Here is a 20210-nt window from a genome sequence, read left to right as displayed (position 1 = left end):
AATGGTCACTGTGGACACGTACCCCCAAATTATCTGAAATTAGATTTTTCTCCTTGTTGCTGTGGTCTGTGTTTCTGAAACACTTTCTCCTCCAAGTATCTGCATGGCTCTTCCCTTCCCCCTGTAAACCTTTGCTAAAGTAATCCACTCCCAGCCAGGCCTGCCCCCAGCACCCTATTTGAAATTGCAACCTGACTTCCCAGCTCCTTTACCTTGTTCGTTCTTTTCGGTTTCCCCAAATACTTATCAGTCTTTAATAAACTAAATAATTTATTTTTAAATATATTTACTGTTTGTTACATAAACCCTTCTTTTTCCTCTTTACCCCCAAGAATGTAAGCTCTATGAGGGCAAGGTTCTTTATTCACTGATGTATTCCAGGTTCCTAGAATATTGCCTGGCACATAGTAAGAGATTTATTTGTTGGATGCCTGAATGAATAATGTATTGTTTTTTAACTAGAAACTTAATATACAAAACAACTACCTAAAAAGATTCCGTAAGTCCCTTTATGCAAGGAATGAAATCCACAAACTGGGCAAGACATTGACCTAACTTCCTTCACAGTCCCACACACTTATCCAGCCTCCCAAACCGTTCAGACCCGCCCCCTACTAACGAGCGCTCCTAGTTAACTCCCAGCGACATCTCCCACCGCCACTAGAGGACGACGGAGTTCCGCCATCCTCAAAGCCCAAACACTAGTACACAGCGACCCGCAATGGACCCACGTGACCGGCGTCGCACCCAGTGAGCGTCACGTGACAGACTAAGCTTTCCCCCAATCACTGGGCGCGTTATGGGGAATCCACCCAGTACCCGGCCCGAGACATAAAACACCCCATTCACCTGCCAGCCAAAAGGGCCAGCCTTCCGCTTCCAGATAGTCGTTGATGTCTCTCAAGGGTCGTCGTCTACAGTGGTGTCGGAAAGCCCAGGCCTAGAGAGTGCTCAATCCCGGAAGTGACGTTTCCCAGAGGGGCCGGAAGTGGCAGTGGAGGGAGGGAAGATGGCGGAGGTGGTGAGTCCGGTGCCCGGGGCGGGGCGGAGGGAGCCAGGGGAGGTGGGTAGAGCCCGAGGACCCCCAGTAGCCGACCCTGGCGCCGCGCTGTCTCCCCAGGGGGAGATAATCGAAGGCTGCCGCTTGCCAGTGCTGCGGCGAAACCAGGACAACGAAGATGAGTGGCGTGAGTGACGTCGGGGGGCGGGGCTAAGGAACCAGAGGGCGAGGGGCGGGAGTCTACCGAACCCTCGGGAGGGGGAGGGGCCTCAAGAATTCTGGGGCGGGCGGGTCGCAGATACACGGGAGGGGCGTGGCTTGTAGCCGCTTCCAGATGGACAAGGCGGGGCTTGGAGAGGGGGCGGCACTTAGTGACTAAACGGGGTTAGGAGGGAGAGCTTCTAAGTGCTGGGGCGTTGGAATCTGGCCTGGGAGTGGAGTTCTTGTCGTAGGAGGGTGGAGCCTCATGGTCTGACCCTCCTAATGCCCCTATGCGGTTCACACAGCCTTGGCTGAGATCCTGAGCGTGAAGGACATCAGTGGCCGGAAGCTTTTCTACGTTCATTACATTGATTGTGAGTGCTGGGCTAGGGTGAGGAGGGGCTGCGGGGTAGGATGGGGGTTGGGGGGCGGCCTGTGGCATTCCTTCCTGAGCCATCCTCACTGCTGCAGTCAACAAACGCTTGGATGAATGGGTGACCCATGAACGGCTGGACCTGAAGAAAATCCAATTCCCGAAGAAAGAAGCCAAGACCCCAACGAAGAACGGACTTCCTGGGTCCCGCCCCGGCTCTCCAGAGAGAGAGGTGGTGAGTAGGTCCCCTACTTCACCTCTTCTTTCTTGCCTCCTATTTCTGTCACCTCTTGGTCTCAGTGGCTCCTGGATGGGTTTGAGGCAGCACTTTCCTACCCTGGCTTCAGCTTGCAAAGGATGGGGACCAGGTTACAGATGTAGCTACCAGAATCCAGCAGCTATTCCCATGTCCTTGAGAGGGTGGGGTTTGATAACACCATGCTAAGGGGCTCCTACTCCCCTTTCCCATCCCGCCACCATCCCCACCCCAGAGGAAGACCCTGGACCTATCTCTACAGCCGGCCTCCGCCCAGGCCAGCGGGAAGACCTTGCCAATCCCGGTCCAGATCACACTCCGCTTCAACCTGCCTAAGGAGCGGGAGGCCATTCCCGGCGGTGAGCCTGACCAGCCGCTCTCCTCCAGCTCCTGCCTGCAGCCCAACCACCGCTCAACGGTACCCTCAGCAATTCCAGGGACCTTGCTTTCCTCTTAGGTCCCACGTTCTCTACCGTCTGACCCACCTTTTTTGGTTTCTTTCTGCAGAAACGGAAGGTGGAGGTGGTTTCACCAGCAACTCCAGTGCCCAGCGAGACTGCCCCAGCCTCAGTTTTCCCTCAGGTGAGTCCTCCAAACCACCATTCTTCCCTTCCTGTCTTCTCCCTTCTGGTAGCCTCTTTCAGACTCGTCTAAAAGCCACCTCTTCTGTTCCTACTGCCTCACCTACAGAATGGATCAGCCCGCAGGGCCGTGGCCGCTCAGCCAGGACGGAAGCGAAAATCAAACTGCTTGGGCACTGATGAGGTAGGTCTGGGGTAGAGGGAAGCTGAGTGAAAAGCAGAGGTTGTAGACGGGTTGGAATTTTTAGTGGCTAGTTTAAAAATAACCAGCAGGTGGTGGGCAGCTGTGGCCGCAGTGGTGGGATCAGGAGCTTAGCAGAGCTGGTTCGGGTCAGTCATTGTGTGATCCTTCCCAAGTTTTGAGTGAAAGCTTTCTTTCAAAGTCTTGATCTCTTTATCTGGAGAGTGGGGATTATAGTCCCTGCCCCATAGGGTTGCTGCTAGGCTTGAAGAAGGGAACCTGTGGCGGGGGAGGCTATGTGAGCCGTCGTCTCCTGTGACTGGTACCTTCTGCTGGTCCTGGGCAGGACTCCCAGGACAGCTCAGATGGAATACCATCAGCTCCACGCATGACTGGGAGCCTGGTGTCTGACCGGAGCCACGACGACATCGTCACCCGGATGAAGAACATCGAGTGCATCGAGCTGGGCCGGCACCGCCTCAAGCCGTGGTACTTCTCTCCGTACCCGCAGGAGCTCACCGCGCTGCCAGTCCTCTATCTCTGCGAGTTCTGCCTCAAGTACGGCCGGAGCCTCAAGTGTCTGCAGCGTCACTTGGTATGAGGGGTCCCAGGTGCTGCCCTACTAGCACCCCAATCCTTCTCCCACCCTGACCCTCCTCTCTTCCTCAGACCAAGTGTGACCTGCGACACCCACCAGGCAACGAGATCTACCGCAAGGGCACCATCTCCTTCTTCGAGATTGATGGACGTAAGAATAAGGTCAGTGGCAGAGGGACAGTGGGGACACCTCAGAACTTGGAGTGTGAAGTCAAATGACCAGCTTCTTGCTCAGGAAAACACTGACTGGCCTGCCCAACAAGTTGGCGTTCCCCCTTACTGAGCTCCTGCTGGAGGGCAGCTGCGGGGGGATGCGACCAGGGTTAGGTAACGTCTCTGCTCTCAGCTCAGTCCGAGGGGAAGAGACACACACCAGTGGACACACAGATCCCAGTGTGATAAGTGTCACGGAGTATGACTCTTATTATTAAATGGGGTAGTAGGACCCAGAGGAAGTAGTCAGCAAAGCTTCACAAAGGTGACTTCTGAGCCTTGATACGAAGGACGAGGTGGGGAAGGGACTCCCAAGCAGTGGAGTTCTGAAGGGCAGGCATGGCTGTACAGAGGTCGTGGGTGTCAAAGGCAAAGACTCCGTGGCTGAAGGACAGAGAGGATGAGGGAAGGCTGATACAAGGGACAGGGCTCAGGTGGTACAAATGAGGTCACCTGGGGAGTTAGGGACACCCTAAGTTTGGGACTTCAAAACCTGCTTTAGTCTGCCCTGGCTGGTGTGGCTCAGTGGACTGAGTGCAGGTTCAATTCCCAATCAGGGCACATTGATGTTTCTCTCCTCTTTTTCCCTCCCTTCCCTTCTCAAAAATAAATAAATACAACCTTAAAAACAACAACATCTTCCCCTCTAAAGGTAAATAAATATAATTTAAAAAAAACAACAAATCTGCTTTAGTCTGTGGCTGTGGGGAGGAACGAGTAATGTGGAGGGATCTTTGAGAAAGAGACTCCATTCCTGGGGCCTAGAGGGCGGTAAGGGAGAGGCAGTCACCTCGAATGGCAAGGGAGAGCCCGGGCCTGAGTACAGGGGAGCTAGAGGAAGATGCCGTATTAGGCACCGTTCTGTGTTAAGTGTGGACTTGGGTGTGTAGGTAGCAGTGCCTGGCATGTAGTTAAAAAGTCACGTCAGCCCCGGCTGGTGTGGCTCAGCAGATTGAGCGCGGGCCTGTGAAGCAAAAGGTCGCCGGTTCGATTCCCAGTCAGGGCACACGCCTGGGTTACACGCCAAGTCCCCGGTAGAGGACACATGAGAGGCAACCACACATTGATGTTTGTCTTCCACTTTCTCCTTCCCTTTCCTTTTCTCTAAAAAAATGAATAAAATATTTTTTAAAAAACGTCATGTCTGCCCTGGCTGGTGTAGCTCAGTGGATTGAGCATGGGCCTGTGAACCATACAATTGCGGTTCGATTCCCAGTCAGGGCACATGCCTGGGTTGCAGACCAGTTCCCTGCAGGCCAGTTCCCAGCAGGGGATGCACAAAAGGCAACCATACATTGATGTTTCTCTCCTTCTCTCCTTCCCTTCCCCTCTGAAGATAAATAAATAAAATTTAAAAAAAAAAAAAACACGTCATGTCTGAGCTGGCCTGCGAACCGAAGGGTCACTGGTTTGATTCCCAGTCAGGGCACGTGCCTTGGTTGCGGATCAGATACCGAGTTAGGGGAATGTGATAGGCAGCCAATCAATATTTCTCTCACACCTTGATGTTTCTCTCCCTTGCCCTCACTCTAAAAAGTAAATATTTAAAAAAATTGATTTTTAGTGGGAAGGGAAGGGAGAAAGGTAATGTTGATGAGGCCTGTTACACGCCCCCAGCCAAGACCCAGACTACGACCCAGGCATGTGCTCTGACTGGGAACCGAACTGGCAGCCTTTTGGTTTGCAGGCTGGTGCTCAATCTACTGAGCCACACCAGTCGGGGCAAGTAAATAAAATCTTTTCAAAACAATTTAAAAACAAAAAGTCATGTCTGAAATGCAGGCTAAATTGTGTGCAGATGTAAAAAAAACAAGATTACCAGGGTTTTTGGGGGAGTCGAGGGAGCTCCTAGGGTTATCTTTTTGAAGTCCAGGACTCCTTACTCAGTCATCGAGTCCACGTCAGTTCCCAGGAGGTGCGAGTGCAGGCGGAGAGGCTGTGTTTTTTGACAGCCGGCTCCTCAGACTGTCACACGGGCAGAGCTCTCGTCAGCTTTGGTCAGTCTTGGGGACACACCAGTGTGCGGACTGTTGTTAACTACAGCAGAGGGCAGTGGAGGGGCCCCAGGGCGGGTCCGTGGCTGCACGACCCCATGCAGCAGCCCTGCCTGGGTGGCAGGGACAGCCTGCCTGATGGGGTAGGTCAGGCCTCAGGGAACAGTGCGCATCACCTCTCGGCCTGGGAGGCAGAGCAGCTCCTGGTTGACCCTGGCTCAGTGGCCACACTTGAGGCAGGGGACCCAGGGTGGTGACAGGCCTTTTCCTTTGCAGAGTTATTCCCAGAACCTGTGCCTTCTGGCCAAGTGTTTCCTTGATCACAAGACGCTGTACTACGACACAGACCCTTTCCTCTTCTACGTCATGACGGAGTACGACTGCAAGGGCTTCCACATCGTGGGCTACTTCTCCAAGGTGAGTGCTCGCCTGGCCTGCCCCTCAGCCCTGTGCTGGGCCCGGTCCCTTCCCTGCCACTCACCGGCCCCCCTTTCCCAGGAAAAGGAATCGACGGAAGACTACAACGTGGCCTGCATCCTGACCCTGCCTCCCTACCAGCGTCGGGGCTACGGCAAGCTGCTGATCGAATTCAGTGAGTACTTATGCTCACGGCCAGGGGCTCCCGTGGGCACCTCACGTAGGTGTGCCGGGCTGCTGTGATCCTCGGCTCTGGCTGTGCACCCCAGTCACCTCGGCCAGAAATCCCCATGGGGACTCTTCCAAGATTCTTCCCTTCTCAGGGTGGCCGCCTGGCCTGTCTGCGTCAGGTTCTCAGCCCTTCGCTGCGCCTCAGCTGAGGCTCTAGGTATCATCCAGCTTTCCCCAGATTTGACTCAAATGTCCCCGCCTGGACCCACAGGCAAAACCTAGTGAGCCACTGTCGCTCATCCATGTAAGTTCCTGAGCCTGGCAGACAGCAGACATTCAGGTGGCAGGAGCCTGGTGCGGCCGCCCTCTCAGGAGCATGCCACCTTCCCTCTCAGGCCAGCGTCTCCTAAAGTCACAGTGTCCCCACTAGATTTGCAGCCAGGAGAGCTCTGGGTGGCAGCAGCCCTGGGCTAAGCCCCTGGACCTGTCCCCACGGCTCCCTTTTCTGACTTTCCAGTGAGGAAAAGGAACCCCACCCAGGCTGTCTTGTTGCTTCTATCCTAAACTGTTCATTGTCTCACTGTTCTTAGCCTCTTAAAAAAAAGATTTACTTACTTTTAGAGAGGGGAAGGGAGGGAGGAAGAGAAAAGAAACATTGATGTGTGGTCACCTCTCAAGCACCTGACTGGGTACCTGCCCCATAACCCAGGCATGTGCCCTGACTGGGTATCGAACCGGCAACCCTTTGGTTTGCAGGCTAGTGCTCATTCCACTGAGCCATGCCAGCCAGGGCTCACTGTTCCCAGTTTTAATAAATGTATTCTCAAAAAAAAAAAATGCTGTTAATTTAGCAGAGCTGTAAGCACTGACTCTCAGATATGGCCCCAGTTCCTTGCATCCAGTTGGTTTGGTCTCATCTTTCAGGAGCTCTTCACAGCCCCAAGGCTCCCATTGGCCTCCCAGCCTCCCACCTCCATTCTGCTCAGCTCGGCGCTCCCTGGCATAAGCAGGTGTGCTGGGAGGTGGAAAGGAACCTTAGCTGTTCGGTGAAGAGACAGAAGTGTAGCTTGATCAAGGTCATAGTCCATTTGAGAAATTTTATTGGTAGAACAGTGCCAAAATGGGGTCCCATCTTCCTCAGCCTGGTAAAGCACGAAGATGTTTAATGAATCTTAGAGCTCAGACTCCATGGAGAGGGGATGCAGGCAGGGCCACCAAGGGTGCTCAGTTTGGCAGACAGGGCGTGTGGGTGTTAGGGGAGGCACTGAGGAGGGGCCGGGAGTCCCCACAGCTGAGGAGGCCCGTGGGGTGTCCCACTGATCCGTCAACACACACTATAGGCCCAGCAAGAGTAAGTGGGGACCCCGTGTGTCCTCATCCTCTCCCACGCTTCCTCTCCAAAGCACCAGCCTCTGTCCATCTTATGGAGTTACTTGGTGCAAGTTACTAGATTAGGCAAGAGGGCAAGACTGGCTGATACAGATCCACCAAAGGGAGGAAAGCAAACAGGCTATGGCGCAACGTGAAGCAGTTCTGACTGCGGGTGAGGAAGGGTTTCCACCAGTGGAGACATCCGAGGGCTCGGCGGACAAATGAAGCTTGCCTAAGAGACACGAAGCCACGTAGGGTTTCTTAGTGCCTGCCTGTCTCACCAGGAACTGCCTGCAGAGGTGGTCACTAGGCAAGAGGGTGGAGCAGTCGGAGTGGGAGGGGAAGAGTGGGGGGGCCCTTAGCAGGGCCACACCTGCTAAGGGGGAGTGCTTTGGTGCTGTTCTGCAGCCTCGACCACCTGGTCCGACCAGTCTAGGCTTGGGGTTGCTAGCCCCCTCAGGTCACAGCTAGGGGACCTTAATTGACTAAGAATCCAAGCATCTCAGGTGTGAAGCAGAGGGGGGGTCTGCCCTCCTCCCCTCCTTATATGCCCTGACACAGAGAGTGAGTGGGGTGACAGGGAAATTGGAGGCCCTCTCTTTCCATGAGCCATTTTCTCTGCTGCCCCCACCGCATCTCTAAACACTCACTGGCTCCGGAGCAACCCTCACCCAAGCTGACTGTAGTTTCTCCTCTCAGTGCACGCGGTGTCCTCCACTGTGCTGGGCACACAGGTGGAGAGTGGGTACTCAGTAGTCCTTTATGAGGAAACTGAGGCACAGAGCAGACAAGCCCCACACCCCAGGTCATCGAACCACCACACAGCAGGGCAAGGCTGGGAAGCAGGCAGTCTGCCTGTGCGGCTGATACTCTTCAAGTACTGGTGTGCAAGGCTGTGGCCCCTTCCCCCTTCCTTCTCCACTGCTGTAGGCTATGAACTCTCCAAAGTGGAAGGGAAAACAGGGACCCCTGAGAAGCCCCTCTCAGATCTTGGCCTCCTATCCTACCGAAGCTACTGGTCCCAAACCATCCTGGAGATCCTGATGGGGCTGAAGTCTGAGAGTGGGGAGAGGCCACAGATCACCATCAAGTAAGCCTGGCCACACCTCCGTGGGACTGCAGGGTCTTCTCGCGGGCTTTCTCCCCCTGGGGCTCCTGGGGACCTGGGGCAAAGAAGGCCCACAGGGGACCTGATCTTTGCCCTCCCACAGTGAGATCAGTGAAATCACCAGCATCAAGAAGGAGGATGTCATCTCCACTCTACAGTACCTCAACCTCATCAACTACTACAAGGTAGGGAGGCGGGCGGGGGAGAGAGGTATGTGCGGGGGTGCAGAGTGTACGCCCCGCTTGGGCTGACCTGCTTTGTCCCATCTGCCGCCCAGGGCCAGTACATCCTCACATTGTCAGAAGACATTGTGGACGGGCACGAACGGGCTATGCTCAAGCGACTCCTCCGCATCGACTCCAAGTGTCTGCACTTCACTCCCAAGGACTGGAGCAAAAGGGGGAAGTGGTGACCAGGCACAGGCCATGGTAGTACCGACACAGCCGGCAGAACTGGAGCTGACAGCCCATCCTGTCCCCAAGGGGGACCTAAGGGAGATGGGCCAGGCTGAGGACAGTTCCACAAGGAGAGGACAGGCCTGGTAGGGGCTGGATGGTGCCCAGCACCAAAGTGAGCTCAGGGCTCGGGTCATCTCTAAGGTCAGCTGGCTGCAGGCCCAGGCCTGCTGTGAACCAGGGACCAGAGGGAGCCAGGTAGATGTGTACAGTGAGATGGGGTTGTGGGCACTCTGTACAGAGGTTGGTGGCTGTAAAAAAAATTCTTTTGTACAGTAGGGGTGGGGGGTAGGGTGGGTACTGGCTGCAAATTTTGGCCTTTCTCCCCTCCTCTGCCCCCTGGCAATAAATTGTTTCCATAGGCCAGAGCCACGAAGGGTTCTTGTGGGGGAAAGGGCAGTGCTGCCTTACGGGCTCCGAGGTGTGGGCAAACTCACGGGTGCAGCTGGGAGCTGGTTTATTAGAGTGATGGAATCGGTGGGTCAAAAGTGAAGAGCTGGTTTATTGGGTGAGGAGATCAGTAGCTTTGAGTTTCAAGCTCTGGTTCTCAGTCCCCCGGCACCTGTGCATGAATCTGCAAGAGGAGTCACCTTTAGTACTGGGTTTCTGAGGTGGAGCGACTGGGGGTTCCTGGAGGGACGCAGCTGCTGGGAATGATAGCCCCTTGTAAACAGGCCAGAGGGAGCCACGCTGCCCTTACCCAGTCCAACCTTCCAGTCAGAGCCGGGCTCCAACAGCCCCACTGTGCTCTGAAACTCTACAGCCTCAAATCCACTTAGGAGCAAGATTCCGGGCAACCCAAGAAATGAAGCTATAGCGGGTGCAGATGGGCCTAGGAAGAAGATGGCCCATCTATCTGTACTCACCGCTGCGGCGAGGCTGGGCCAAGTTAGGGCCGCACGCACTTTGGCATCAGGGCCAGGGACGGTCTCCAGGCCCCACACGGTGAAGTGGCTGAAACTGCCTGAGGCTCTGATAACGCGGTCCTGGGAAAGGGGCCCGGCTCAGCCTTGGGGCCACTGCTTTCGCCCCCACCCCCTGCCAACCCTCTCCCCCTGTGCTCACGAAGTCTCGCTCCAGGGCCGCCTCCGGGGGTTCCAGCAGCTCCGGCTCGTGTTCGTCATTGTCTGACCCCTGCTGGAAGTCCTGCTTCCCCACCAACACCTCTTCCTTCTCTTCCATCTCCATCACATATCCCACGAGGCCGGGCGGCACCTCCACCTCCTCTCCCCGCAGACTGCGGCCCCGAAACGACACTTCGAGTCCTGAAGGAAGTAGGCGCGGGGCATCGGTGAGGGCCTGATCAGGCCCTACGGGGCCAGCCCAGTGGCGGCCCTCGCGCTATCGCCCCCGTTGGACCACGATTCCCGCGAGCCTTAGCGCCCACTCTCGCCTAAGGGAGCCCAGCTCCGGCGCGCGAGGGCTGCTGGGAACCGTAGTCCGGATGCAAGTGCTTACCTTCGGGACCCTGACGGATGGCTGGGGTGAAGAAGTTCCCCACGGGGGCGGGCCGGTTAACCGGGATACCACAGGGTAGAAGGTGCAGCGTGGCAGGGGTGGCGCTGCGTAGAGTGTCGGGGCGAAGGTGGACTCGGCGCTTCTCAACATCTTCCTCGTCCCTGCTCTCCATCTTCTGCTGCTATCCGGTGCCTCGCGGGCTGAGCCCAAAATTTGATGCGTAAAGCGCGCGAAGTCTGTTGGAACGCCCTGGGACAGGCATCTCAAAGCCTCCTGGGAAGTGTAGTCCTTCCTTGGGCAAGCACCGCCTTCCTGTGTTCAAGACCCTTTTTTTTTTCCCTTGAAATATTTTTTCAATTGTATGTTTTTATTTTAACTTCAAATACTGTAAATTACAGTTGACATATGATAATATATTAGTTTCAGGTGTAGAATGGTTCCAAAAAGTACACTTTTTATGTTAATTGTTAGGAAGGGTTTTTTTTTCTTTTTCTTTTTAAAATTTTACCAGGAAATAAACTATTTCTCAAATAAGTTGAAGATATTTTATCCAACACCTCTTCTAAGCCTGTGTATATTTGGTTTTTATTACACGTGATTTTAATTTTGTGTAGTCAAATTCACCAACCTTTTATTTTTATGTCTTAGTTTTCACAATAGTTTTTCTTTTTTGGTTTCTTAACTCTTTAATGTTTATATATACTTTTTAAAGATTTTATTTATTTAGTTTTAGAGAGAGGGGAAATGAGGGAGAAGGAGAAGGAGAGACACATCGATGTGTGGTTGTTTCTCGAGTGCCCCCTACTGGGGACCTGGCCCGGAACCCAGGCGTGTGCCCTGACTGGGAATCCAACTGGTAGCTCTTTGATTTGCAGGCCAGTGCTCAACCCACTGAGCCACCCCAGTCAGGGAAATATTTATATTTGTATAGATACCTACCTTAGGTATGCTTTGTCAAGTTCTCTCATAAAACAATATGAACGGTTAATTAAGCTTAAAATTGTACCCTGACTGGTGTAGCTCAGGTGGGCTTTGTCGTGCAAAGGGAAAGGTCACCAGTTTGATTCCTGATTGGGGCACAAGCCTAGGTTCTGGCCTGGTCAGGGCATGGTGAGAGGCAACCAATTGATGTTACTCTCTCTCTCTCTTTCTTCCTCTCTCTTCTCTCTAAAAAGTAAGTAAGTATTTTTTAAAAGATTAAAATTGCATTAAATTCATAGATTTGAGGAAAACACCCTTAGACATCTAGAGCTGACCGCGGTGTTCTGTTAACATGAACGATTTCATAGACATGAGGGGTCAAGAGAAAAACAAGACCACTCCATAATTATGTGAACATGGACCAAGGCATGAACACTGTCCAGACCACAGAAATGATGAAACATCTCTCTCTTGAATTAGATGTGACTTGCCTCAGTCTGGTTAAGATTTGTTAACATTATTCCATCATAGAAATGCTTCCACTTTTTGACAGCATCCCATTCAGAGAAAAGCCTTGTTTCCTTAAACTCTCTCCTAAATCACCTGTAAGTGCTTCCTAACACCCACTTACTGATGCCCCGCGGTGCAAAAGTAATGAACCCATTTGTTCAACTACACATGTGTTCTTGGTGGTCTTTGCCTGGAGGGTACTGAAGGATTAATTTAGAGAGTCTTGCTTTAGTTTTCTATCAAGCATAAGATACATAATGCCAACTTCCGGCCAAGATGGAGGCGTAGGTAGACATACTTTGCCTGCTCACACAAGCAAAAGAAGGACAACAACAAATTTTTTAAAAAACAACCAGAACTGCCAGAAAATCAAACTGTATAGAAGTCCGACAACCAAGGAGTTGAAGAAACACTCACCCAGACCAGAAGGAGGGGCGGAGATGGGCAGCTGCATGGGGAGGACTCTCAACAAGGCGGTGGCTGGTGGACCATGTGGTCCCACATTCACGTGCGGATAAACCTGGAGGAACAACTGGGGAATGAGACAGACCACATAACCCAGGACTCCAGCGCAGGGAAATAAAGCCTCAAACCTCTGACTAAAAACACCTATGGAGGTTGAGGCGGCAGCGGGAGAAACTCCCAGCCTCACAGGAGAGTTCGTTGGAGAGACCCACGGGGTCCTAGAATGTACACAGACCGGCCCCCCCAGGAATCAGCAGTAGAAGGGCCCACTTTGCTTGTGGGCAGCGGGGAAAGTGACTGAAATCTGGCAGAGAGTGGAGCTAGTGCCATTGTTCCCTCTTGGACCCCTCCCCAATGTACAGCGTCACAAAGCAGTGACGTGGGTTGCCCCTCCCCCTGTGAAGGCTTCACCCCTTACTACATAACATCCAAGTCATAGGGGTGCCAGAAGGAGAAGAGGAAGAGCAAGAGCAAGAAATTGAAAACTTATCTGAACAAATAATAAAGGAGAACTTCCCCAATCTGGCAAAGGAAATAGACTTTCAGGAAATCCAGGAAGCTCAGAGAGTCCCAAAGAAGTTGGACCCAAGGAGGAACACACCAAGGCACATCATAATTACATTACCCAAGATTAAAGATAAAGAGAGAATCTTAAAAGCAGCAAGAGAAAAGGAGACAAGTTACCTACAAAGGAGTTCCCATTAGACTATCAGCTGATTTCTCAAAAGAAACTTTACAAGCACAAAGGGGCTGGAAAGAAGTATTCCAAGTCATGAAAGCAAGGACCCACATCCAAGAAACTCTATCCAGCAAAGCTTTGATTTAGAATGGAAGGGCAGATAAAGTGCTTTCCAGATAAGGTCAAGTTAAAGGAGTTCATTATCATCCAGTCCTTATTATATGAAAGTTAAAGGAACTTATCTAAGAAAAAGAAGATAAAAAATATGCACAGTAAAATGACAACAAGCTCATAGCTTTTAACAACCAACCCTAAAAAATAAACACACAAAAGCGAACTACACAAACAACTAGAACAGGAAGAGAATCACAGAAATGGAGATCACATGGAGGGTTATCAGCGGGGGAGTCGGTGGGGAGAGGGGAACAGGTACAGAGAATAAGTAGCATAAATGGTAGGTAGAAGATAGACAGGGGGAGGTTAAGAATGGTATAGGAAATGGAGAAGCCAAAGAACTTATATGTATGACCCATGGACATGAACTAAAGGGAGGATGCAGGTGGGAGGGGGTATGCAGGGTGGAGGGGAATAAGGGGGGAGAATGGGACAACTGTAATAGCATAAGCAATAAAATATATTTTAAAAAAGTACATAATACTAATTACTTGTGTTCTTTTATGTCTATCTGTATAGTTGTGAGCTTTTCTTCATACACAATAGTCATCATATTTTAAAGCTTATTTCTAGATAGCTTATGTTTGCTTCTATTACAAATTAGATCTTTTTTCCATTTATTTTCTGATTTGTTATATAGCAGACTTTGGCAAACCTCACATATCATTTCTTTTTTTTTTATTTTTATTTTTATTGATTATGCCATTACATTTGCTCTATTCCCCCCTCCCTTCCCCTCCACCCTGCATACCCCTCCCCCACCACTTCCCCCTTTAGTTCATGAACATGTGTCTCAATTTCTTTAGATTCTGTATTTCCCCTACTATTCTTACCCTCCCCCTATGTATTTTCTATCTACTGTCTATGCTACTTATTTTCTGTACCTTCTCCCCCCTTCCCCCTCCTCCCACTCCCCTATTGCTAACCCTCCCTGAGATCTTCATTTCTATGGTTCTGCTCCTGATCTAGCTATCCTCTTAGTTTGCTTTTGTTTTAGGTGTGGTTCTTAATAACTGTGAGTTTGCTGTCCTTTCACTGTTCATCTTTTTTTATCTTCTTTTTCTTAGGTAAGTCCCTTTAACATTTCATATAATAAGGGCTTGGTGATGATGAACTCCTTGAATTTGGTCTTATCTGAGAAGCACTTTATCTGTCCTTCCATTCTAAATGAAAGTTTTGCTGGGTAGAGCAATCTTGGTTGTAGATCTTTGGTTTTCATGACTTGGAATACCTCTTTCCAGCCCCTTCTTGCCTGTAAGGTCTCTTTTGAGAAATCAGCTGACAGTCTGATGGGAACTCCTTTGTAGGTGACTGTCCCCTTAGCTCTTGCTGCTTCTAAGATTCTCTCCTTCATTTTAATCTTGGCTAATGTAATTATGATGTGCCTTGGTGTGTTCCTTCTTGAGTCCAACTTCTTTGGGACTCTCTGAGCTTCCTGGATTTTTCAGAAGTCTATTTCCTTTGCCAGATTGGGGAAATTCTCCTTTATTATTTGTTCAAATAATTTTTCAACTGGTGGTTGTGCCTTTCCCCCTTCTGGTACCCCTATAATTCGGATGTTGGAACGTTTAAAGATGTCCTGGAGGTTCCTAAGCTTCTCCTCATTTGTCATTTCTGTCACAGTTGCTCAACTTTGTCACTGTAGCATAAAAACAACCACAGACAGTATGTAAATTATTTACAATATGTAAAATGTGCATGGTTATATTCCAATAAAACTTTATTTGCAAAAAACCAGCAGTGGGAAGCCAAAACATCTGTGGGACTCACTTTCTGCGATATTCGCTTTATCGCAGTGGTATTGAACTAAACCTGCAATATCTTTGGGGTGCGCCTTTGTGTCGTCCAAAGAATTGGTCCATTTCCTTGAAGTCATCAGACTGTGGGCACAGAGTTGTTCATATTTCACTGTTTTTTTCATGTCCACAGATGAGTAGTGATGATCCTTCTTTCATTTCCGGTATTGGTTGGCTTCTTGGAATGGGTCCAGAGTGTAGCATTAACTGGCTTGTGGATGCTCACCGAAGAGCCCGGCCTGCAGGCAACGCACAGCAGCCTGTTACCTGTTCCTTCCTGATTCGTGCCCGTCATTGCCCAGCAGGCTCACAATACAAACTGTTGTAGGCGAGGGGTGGAAGTAAGGCAGGGGAGGGAGCTCCACATTCATTTCTCCTTAGCAAGGCTGATCCGACTACTGCCACTGATAAATGGGTAATGTTCCAGAGGCGAAGCCAGCACTGAGCTCTCCGTACAGCAGAACATAACCCAGGAGATCAGCCAGACACTCAGTTTCAGGGTGATTACATCGGGTCCCTTCCATTATGAAAGTGGCAGAATCCGCTGCCACTGCTTCTGGAGATGGCTGTCTTCCCTGACCACAGTGCCTCAGCCAGTATGTTCATGGCCCCACGGCACTGCTTCCTAGTGTGATAGCTCTTCTGGTTACAAAAGAAGTAATGGGACTGGGACCATGACCATGGGTATCACTGGCCTCACCAGGAGCCTGTCCCTGGGGCAGCGGGCTTGCCTGAACAGTGGACTGCTTGTTGACTCAGTTACGCCATCAGTGGAAGACAAGATCTCACTAGTTAGTTTCAGGCAGTTGTCCTTGCTCTAATTGTAGCCATGAAATTTTTTAAAGATTTATTTATTTATTTTTTAGAGAGAAGGGAAGGGAGGGAGAAAGAAAGAGCAATATAGATCGGTTGCCTCTCACAGGCACCCTGACCAGGGCCGAACCCACAACCCAGGCACCGGCCCTGATTGGGAACGGAACCGGGACCTTTCGCTTTGCTAGATGATGCCCAACCAACTGAGCCACACCAGTCAGGGCTGTACCCTTGGATTTTAATTTATAGAGGTGACTGAATGATGACAGGGAGAGGTCCATGCCATTGAAAGAAAAGTTCAATGTTCCTTGCAGTTCCCCCAGAAACATGAGGCATGGCCAGCCAGGCAGGACCACATGAGCAATCACTGGAGTTGGCCAGGGGGCAGAAAGAAGAGAGGGGACAGTATAGGCAACAGCATGTATTGGATCTTCCGAGGGAAAAGTAAAGTGGGTTAGAAATGGTTTAGGATTGGCTAGCTTAAGTAATCCCAGCGGAGTTTGGGGCAGCAGGCCTAGGCTGGCTACTGTACTACAGGTTCCCATGCACTGCAGGGGGCTCTGCGGGAGAAGGTGTGAGTACTTACTGCAGTTGCTTCCGGCGGAGGACGCTAGGGTAGCAGAGAAGCTTCAGGAGATTTGTCTCCTCCGCCCGCACTGGCAAGGAAGACTCCCTTCTGCAATGGCTCCTCTGCGCCCTCTGCCGGCAGAGCTTAATAATGAGGCAGCTGGCAAAGATATTTAAAGGGTCCAGATTTATTTTCACAGAGCTGACAGCGAAGAGTGCGTTTGGAGCTGAGAGGCACCTACACAGCCACCAGTCAGCTTATCTCCTTGTCCTCTTTCCTTCTCCCTTCTTGTCCCATGCTTTTAGCGATATTATTTCTAATTTATGACGATGCATTTTTACTTAGTCATTTACCCTCAGACCCACCTTTGTTTTAGTCTTAGATCGTGATATATCTATATCTATCTCTATCTATGAATCGAAGTGTATATATATGTATTCGTCATCCCTTAGTTGGATGAAGTGCATTCTCTGTCAGATTGGTTCATGGGTGCATTAATACTTGTTGAAAAACAGAAAACTGTTCCTTATAGCTTTGGCACTTGAAGGGCAATTTGCGCGGATATAAAAATCTAGGTTTACACTTTTACAAATGTTTAAAAGATGCTGCTCCAGTGTTGTCTTGCTTTGTATGTTACCATTCTAACCCTTTTCTAAGTTATTTGATCTTTCTGCCTAGAGAGCTTGAGGTTGTTTTTTTTTTTTTTTAACATCTTGAAATCCTATAATTTTATGAGGATATGTCTGGAAGTCAACTGTTCGGAGTTAATTTCCCGAGGTTCCCAGTGGGCCCTTTGAACGTGCAGATTTTTCTTTTTAGGGAAGCGTTCTGAGAACGCGGCGTTAAACATCGGTGCTGGGTCATCGTCTCATTTTTCTTCAGGGGCCCCAATAATATGAATGTGGTTCCTTCTGAAACTATATTCTGTTTCCATTACATTCTGTGACCAGGTGAGACTCCTCTGCCTCACTTTCATTCTCTGGGTTGTTGTTGTGTCTTTCTTCCATGTCCCTATTTAAAAAAATATTTTATTTACTTATCTTTAGAGGGGAAGGGAAAGAGAGAAACATCAATGTGTGGTTGCCTCTCACGTGTCCCCTGCTGGGAACTGGCCTGCAACCCAGGCATGTGCCTTGACTGGGAATCGAACCTCGATCCTTTGGTTCCCAGGCCTGCGCTCAATCCACTGAGCCACAGCAGCCAGGGCCATGCCCCCTATTATACTTGCAGTCTGTTCACCCTTGGGCACCTTGTGATGTAATCTTTATTTCTACATCCTTTTGTGTCTCTTTTCTCTTGTTCATTTCTTCCTGGGTTTTGTCTATTTCTGTTCTTTTAAATTTTCTCATCCAAGGTGGTTTTGTGTATCTTCCTGTGCTTTTGAGTCTGATTTGTTCTGTTTACAATGCGGTGTTACAGCTCTGTTTCCAGACTACTCTTCCAGGTGGATGCGTGTGAATCTTCTGTGGTCGGTAAGTAATGAAATTCACTTTCTGGTGTTTTACAGTAACTCTGTATGTATCTATATGCAATCTTCTTTCTTTTTTGAGAATTTTTATGAGTTTATTTGAACCAAACTGACAACAATGACGGGGAGCTAGAGTTATGTGTAACCTGAAGGGGTTATGTGTAACCCCTCCTGAAACTCCATTTTTATCTCGTTCATTTCTGTGGTGGTGGCTGGTTTACAAGGTCCCTGTTTAATGCGCCCCCTTCTGTTAACACTGCAAAGTCCAGCTCCCGGAATGCATTTGTTTGCAGAGTGGGTGAGGAGTTGTAGGTCCTCTGATTTTGTTGTCTTGCAGAACCATGAAATTTCTCCATTTACTTCCCCTTTCACACCCAAACGACTTCTTCCTTCCTTTTTGTGTTTTGCTCCCATAGAAATGATGTGTTTCAAAGGCTGCCCCTTCAAACCGCACATACTCTGAAACCCCCTTCCTTCCCGTAGTCCAAGCCCCGACCCTTCAGGCACTTTTTAACATTTCAGACTCACAGTGGACTCAGTCTGTCTGGTGCTGCATTAGGCCAAGAAGAGCCCCCTCACTATTACTTGGAGTGCATCCTGCAGCCGCCCCCGGCCTTGGGTGTTCAGCCCCTTGCTTGCTTTAGGGTGTTGGCAACAGGGCCTGTAGGGTCTGGGGGTCTGAGGCTCCTCGGTTTGAGGTCCCAGCTCCTGTAGTAGGAGGGGCCGGCCGGGGGAGGGGCCTGTGTTTGCAGTTGAGCGCCAAGGAGCAAGGTTTGGGTGGTGTCTTACCTGTCCTGCACTTGGGCCTACGGGCATTTGAAAAGTTACATCTGATGCCTGTGCTCTGAGGCTGGCAGAGCTGCCTGCACTGACAGAGCCTCTGCTCCCGACAGACATGTGTGAACATTTCGTGGGAAATACTTTGATGCGCAAACACTCTCACCTCAGCGATTTCCCAGCATCACGGTTGTAGCCGAAATTTCTTTGAGGACAAAACAGCCATGACTCCTGGGGTGAAGGGTACAAGGCTGGCTCGGGCTCCCTTCCTCCCCACTCAGATTTTGTCCCTTTCTGTCATCTCTCGCAGACTGTGGGGTGGAGAGAGAACAAGTTCGAAGTGCAGCCAGCAAACCCAGACTGGGCAGTGCGGGGCGGGGGGGGACTCCCTGTGCGCCTTAAGTCGCACCCATGAAACCTGCCATCTTCGTGGTGCCCCAGAACCCACCGCTCTAAAGGGGTGATGGGTCCCAATGGCCAAGGAGGAGGTCGTTGCTCCTACACAAGTTACGGTGTCGTGCCCGGGAAGTTTCCCTGGGACATCTCCGAGGACTGCGGGGCCGAGCGATAATGTTCGTGAAAACGAGAAAGACCCAAGACAGGCAGGATTACCGAGAACTCAGGCCCTTCAGGAATGAAAGCCGCCTCAATGGGTCGAGACCCTGGAGGGCAAAAGGAACACGAAAGGGGTGGTGGAGAAAATTAGCTGAGTCCCACTCTGGCTGACAGACTGAAAAACAAGGACGCCTGGGTGTATCTGAATTTCAGAGAAACAACTAATGTTTTACATGTTCCAGGCAGTGTTTGGGACTGACTTACACTAAAAGGTGATTTCTCTGAAGTTCCAGTTTAACTGGGCATCCCGTGTATTCTTATTTGCCAAAGCTGGAAGCCCTGATGATGGCGTTGTGTCACCTTGTCATGTGATGCTTCCTTCCTTGCAAGTAATATACAGATTAACCAATATCCTCCCGTGGCTTTTGGGATTTCATATCGTGTGTGTTATTGATGGCTAACTTTATAAGCCAATGCATTTGTTATTGTTAATCAAAGCGAGATTACGGCTAAGCTATTCAGCACCAGGGTATGTGCGCCCCCACAGCTGCCAAGGCAGGGAAGAGGCTGGAAGGCTGGCGCCGGCAGGGGAGGTTCTGCCCCAGAACCAACACGCTCCCGTCTCATTAGCCAAAGCTGGACTCATGGCAGGGCCTGACCTCCGGGCAGCAAAGGCTGCGAGCGAGCATGCCCGGGGTGCGGAACCAGGCACTGGTGAACAATGCCAACGTGCACACAGGTGGACGGTGACTGAGGGGCTTCAGGTGTCCCTTTGGGGAAGTTCGGTTGGAGGAGGGGTGGTTGTGAGGCAGCCAACTGTTGTTGCTGTGGTCTTTGGCAAGTTTAAGTGCGAGCGGAGGTATGTGGATACTGAGTGTGCAAAGGGGTGAACTGTGGTGGATGTTGTGAGCCGGCTCACCTGGTGTCCACCCCTACCTCCTCGCACGACTTCCCACATTCAGGATGTGGAGCTAAAAACTGTAATTACTCTGATGTATCGTAGTCAAACGAAGCACGTGCAAACCCTGCAATCCAGCAATTCTGCTTCCAGTCGGGACCTGAGGGAAGCTGTCATACAGGCCTCTAAAAATGTCCACTGTGGGCGCAC

The 20210-nt window shown here is 50.7% G+C and overlaps 2 protein-coding genes across 9 annotated transcripts; one reads left to right on the top strand and one right to left on the bottom strand.

Moving 5' to 3' along the window:
* Positions 1–925: 925 nt before the first annotated feature.
* Positions 926–9286, top strand: KAT5 (lysine acetyltransferase 5). 6 transcript variants are annotated; one of them, XM_037135414.2, is made up of 14 exons: positions 926–1021; positions 1121–1187; positions 1507–1575; positions 1673–1809; positions 2093–2248; positions 2338–2412; positions 2521–2595; positions 2939–3187; positions 3262–3351; positions 5673–5813; positions 5895–5988; positions 8286–8445; positions 8567–8648; positions 8741–9286. In XM_037135414.2, exons 1-14 carry the CDS (start codon positions 1010–1012, stop codon positions 8873–8875), a joined length of 1542 nt encoding a protein of 513 aa, XP_036991309.2. In that variant the 5' UTR covers positions 926–1009; the 3' UTR covers positions 8876–9286. The 6 variants fall into 6 exon arrangements, with proteins under 6 accessions (XP_036991309.2, XP_053515124.1, XP_053515122.1 ...); XM_053659149.1 differs by having other exon boundaries at positions 2066–2248; positions 3104–3187; XM_053659147.1 differs by having other exon boundaries at positions 2066–2248.
* RNASEH2C (ribonuclease H2 subunit C) lies at positions 3350–10657 on the bottom strand. Of its 3 annotated transcripts, none has more exons than XM_053659152.1 (4): positions 10377–10652; positions 9984–10183; positions 9785–9904; positions 3350–3786 (listed from the first exon to the last, which is right to left on the bottom strand). In XM_053659152.1, exons 1-4 carry the CDS (start codon positions 10546–10548, stop codon positions 3766–3768), a joined length of 513 nt encoding a protein of 170 aa, XP_053515127.1. In that variant the 5' UTR covers positions 10549–10652; the 3' UTR covers positions 3350–3765. The 3 variants fall into 3 exon arrangements, with proteins under 3 accessions (XP_053515127.1, XP_053515126.1, XP_036991253.1); XM_053659151.1 differs by lacking the exon at positions 3350–3786 and adding an exon at positions 7062–7587 and having other exon boundaries at positions 10377–10657; XM_037135358.2 differs by lacking the exon at positions 3350–3786 and adding an exon at positions 9401–9492 and having other exon boundaries at positions 10377–10645.
* Positions 10658–20210: the final 9553 nt, after the last annotated feature.

The sequence above is a fragment of the Artibeus jamaicensis genome, unplaced genomic scaffold (genome assembly GCF_021234435.1).
Source record: "Artibeus jamaicensis isolate MK-2021 breed Jamaican fruit bat unplaced genomic scaffold, CSHL_Jam_final scaffold_614, whole genome shotgun sequence".
NCBI lineage: Eukaryota > Metazoa > Chordata > Mammalia > Chiroptera > Phyllostomidae > Artibeus > Artibeus jamaicensis.
This window is presented reverse-complemented; position numbering and strand designations above follow the sequence as displayed.

Bases quoted from the DNA above. Each gene is read 5' to 3' on its own strand.
- KAT5 (XM_053659146.1), top strand. From the start codon at position 1,010: ATGGCGGAGGTGGTGAGTCCGGTGCCCGGGGCGGGGCGGAGGGAGCCA. The intron at 1,188-1,506 runs GTGAGTGACGTC...CGGTTCACACAG, and splicing joins GGACAACGAAGATGAGTGGC to CCTTGGCTGAGATCCTGAGC. The intron at 1,576-1,672 runs GTGAGTGCTGGG...TCACTGCTGCAG, and splicing joins CTACGTTCATTACATTGATT to TCAACAAACGCTTGGATGAA.
- RNASEH2C (XM_053659151.1), bottom strand. From the start codon at position 10,548: ATGGAGAGCAGGGACGAGGAAGATGTTGAGAAGCGCCGAGTCCACCTT. The intron at 10,184-10,376 runs GTAAGCACTTGC...TACTTCCTTCAG, and splicing joins CATCCGTCAGGGTCCCGAAG to GACTCGAAGTGTCGTTTCGG. The intron at 7,588-9,784 runs GTGAGTACAGAT...CGTGTCTCTTAG, and splicing joins GGCCCAGCCTCGCCGCAGCG to GCAAGCTTCATTTGTCCGCC.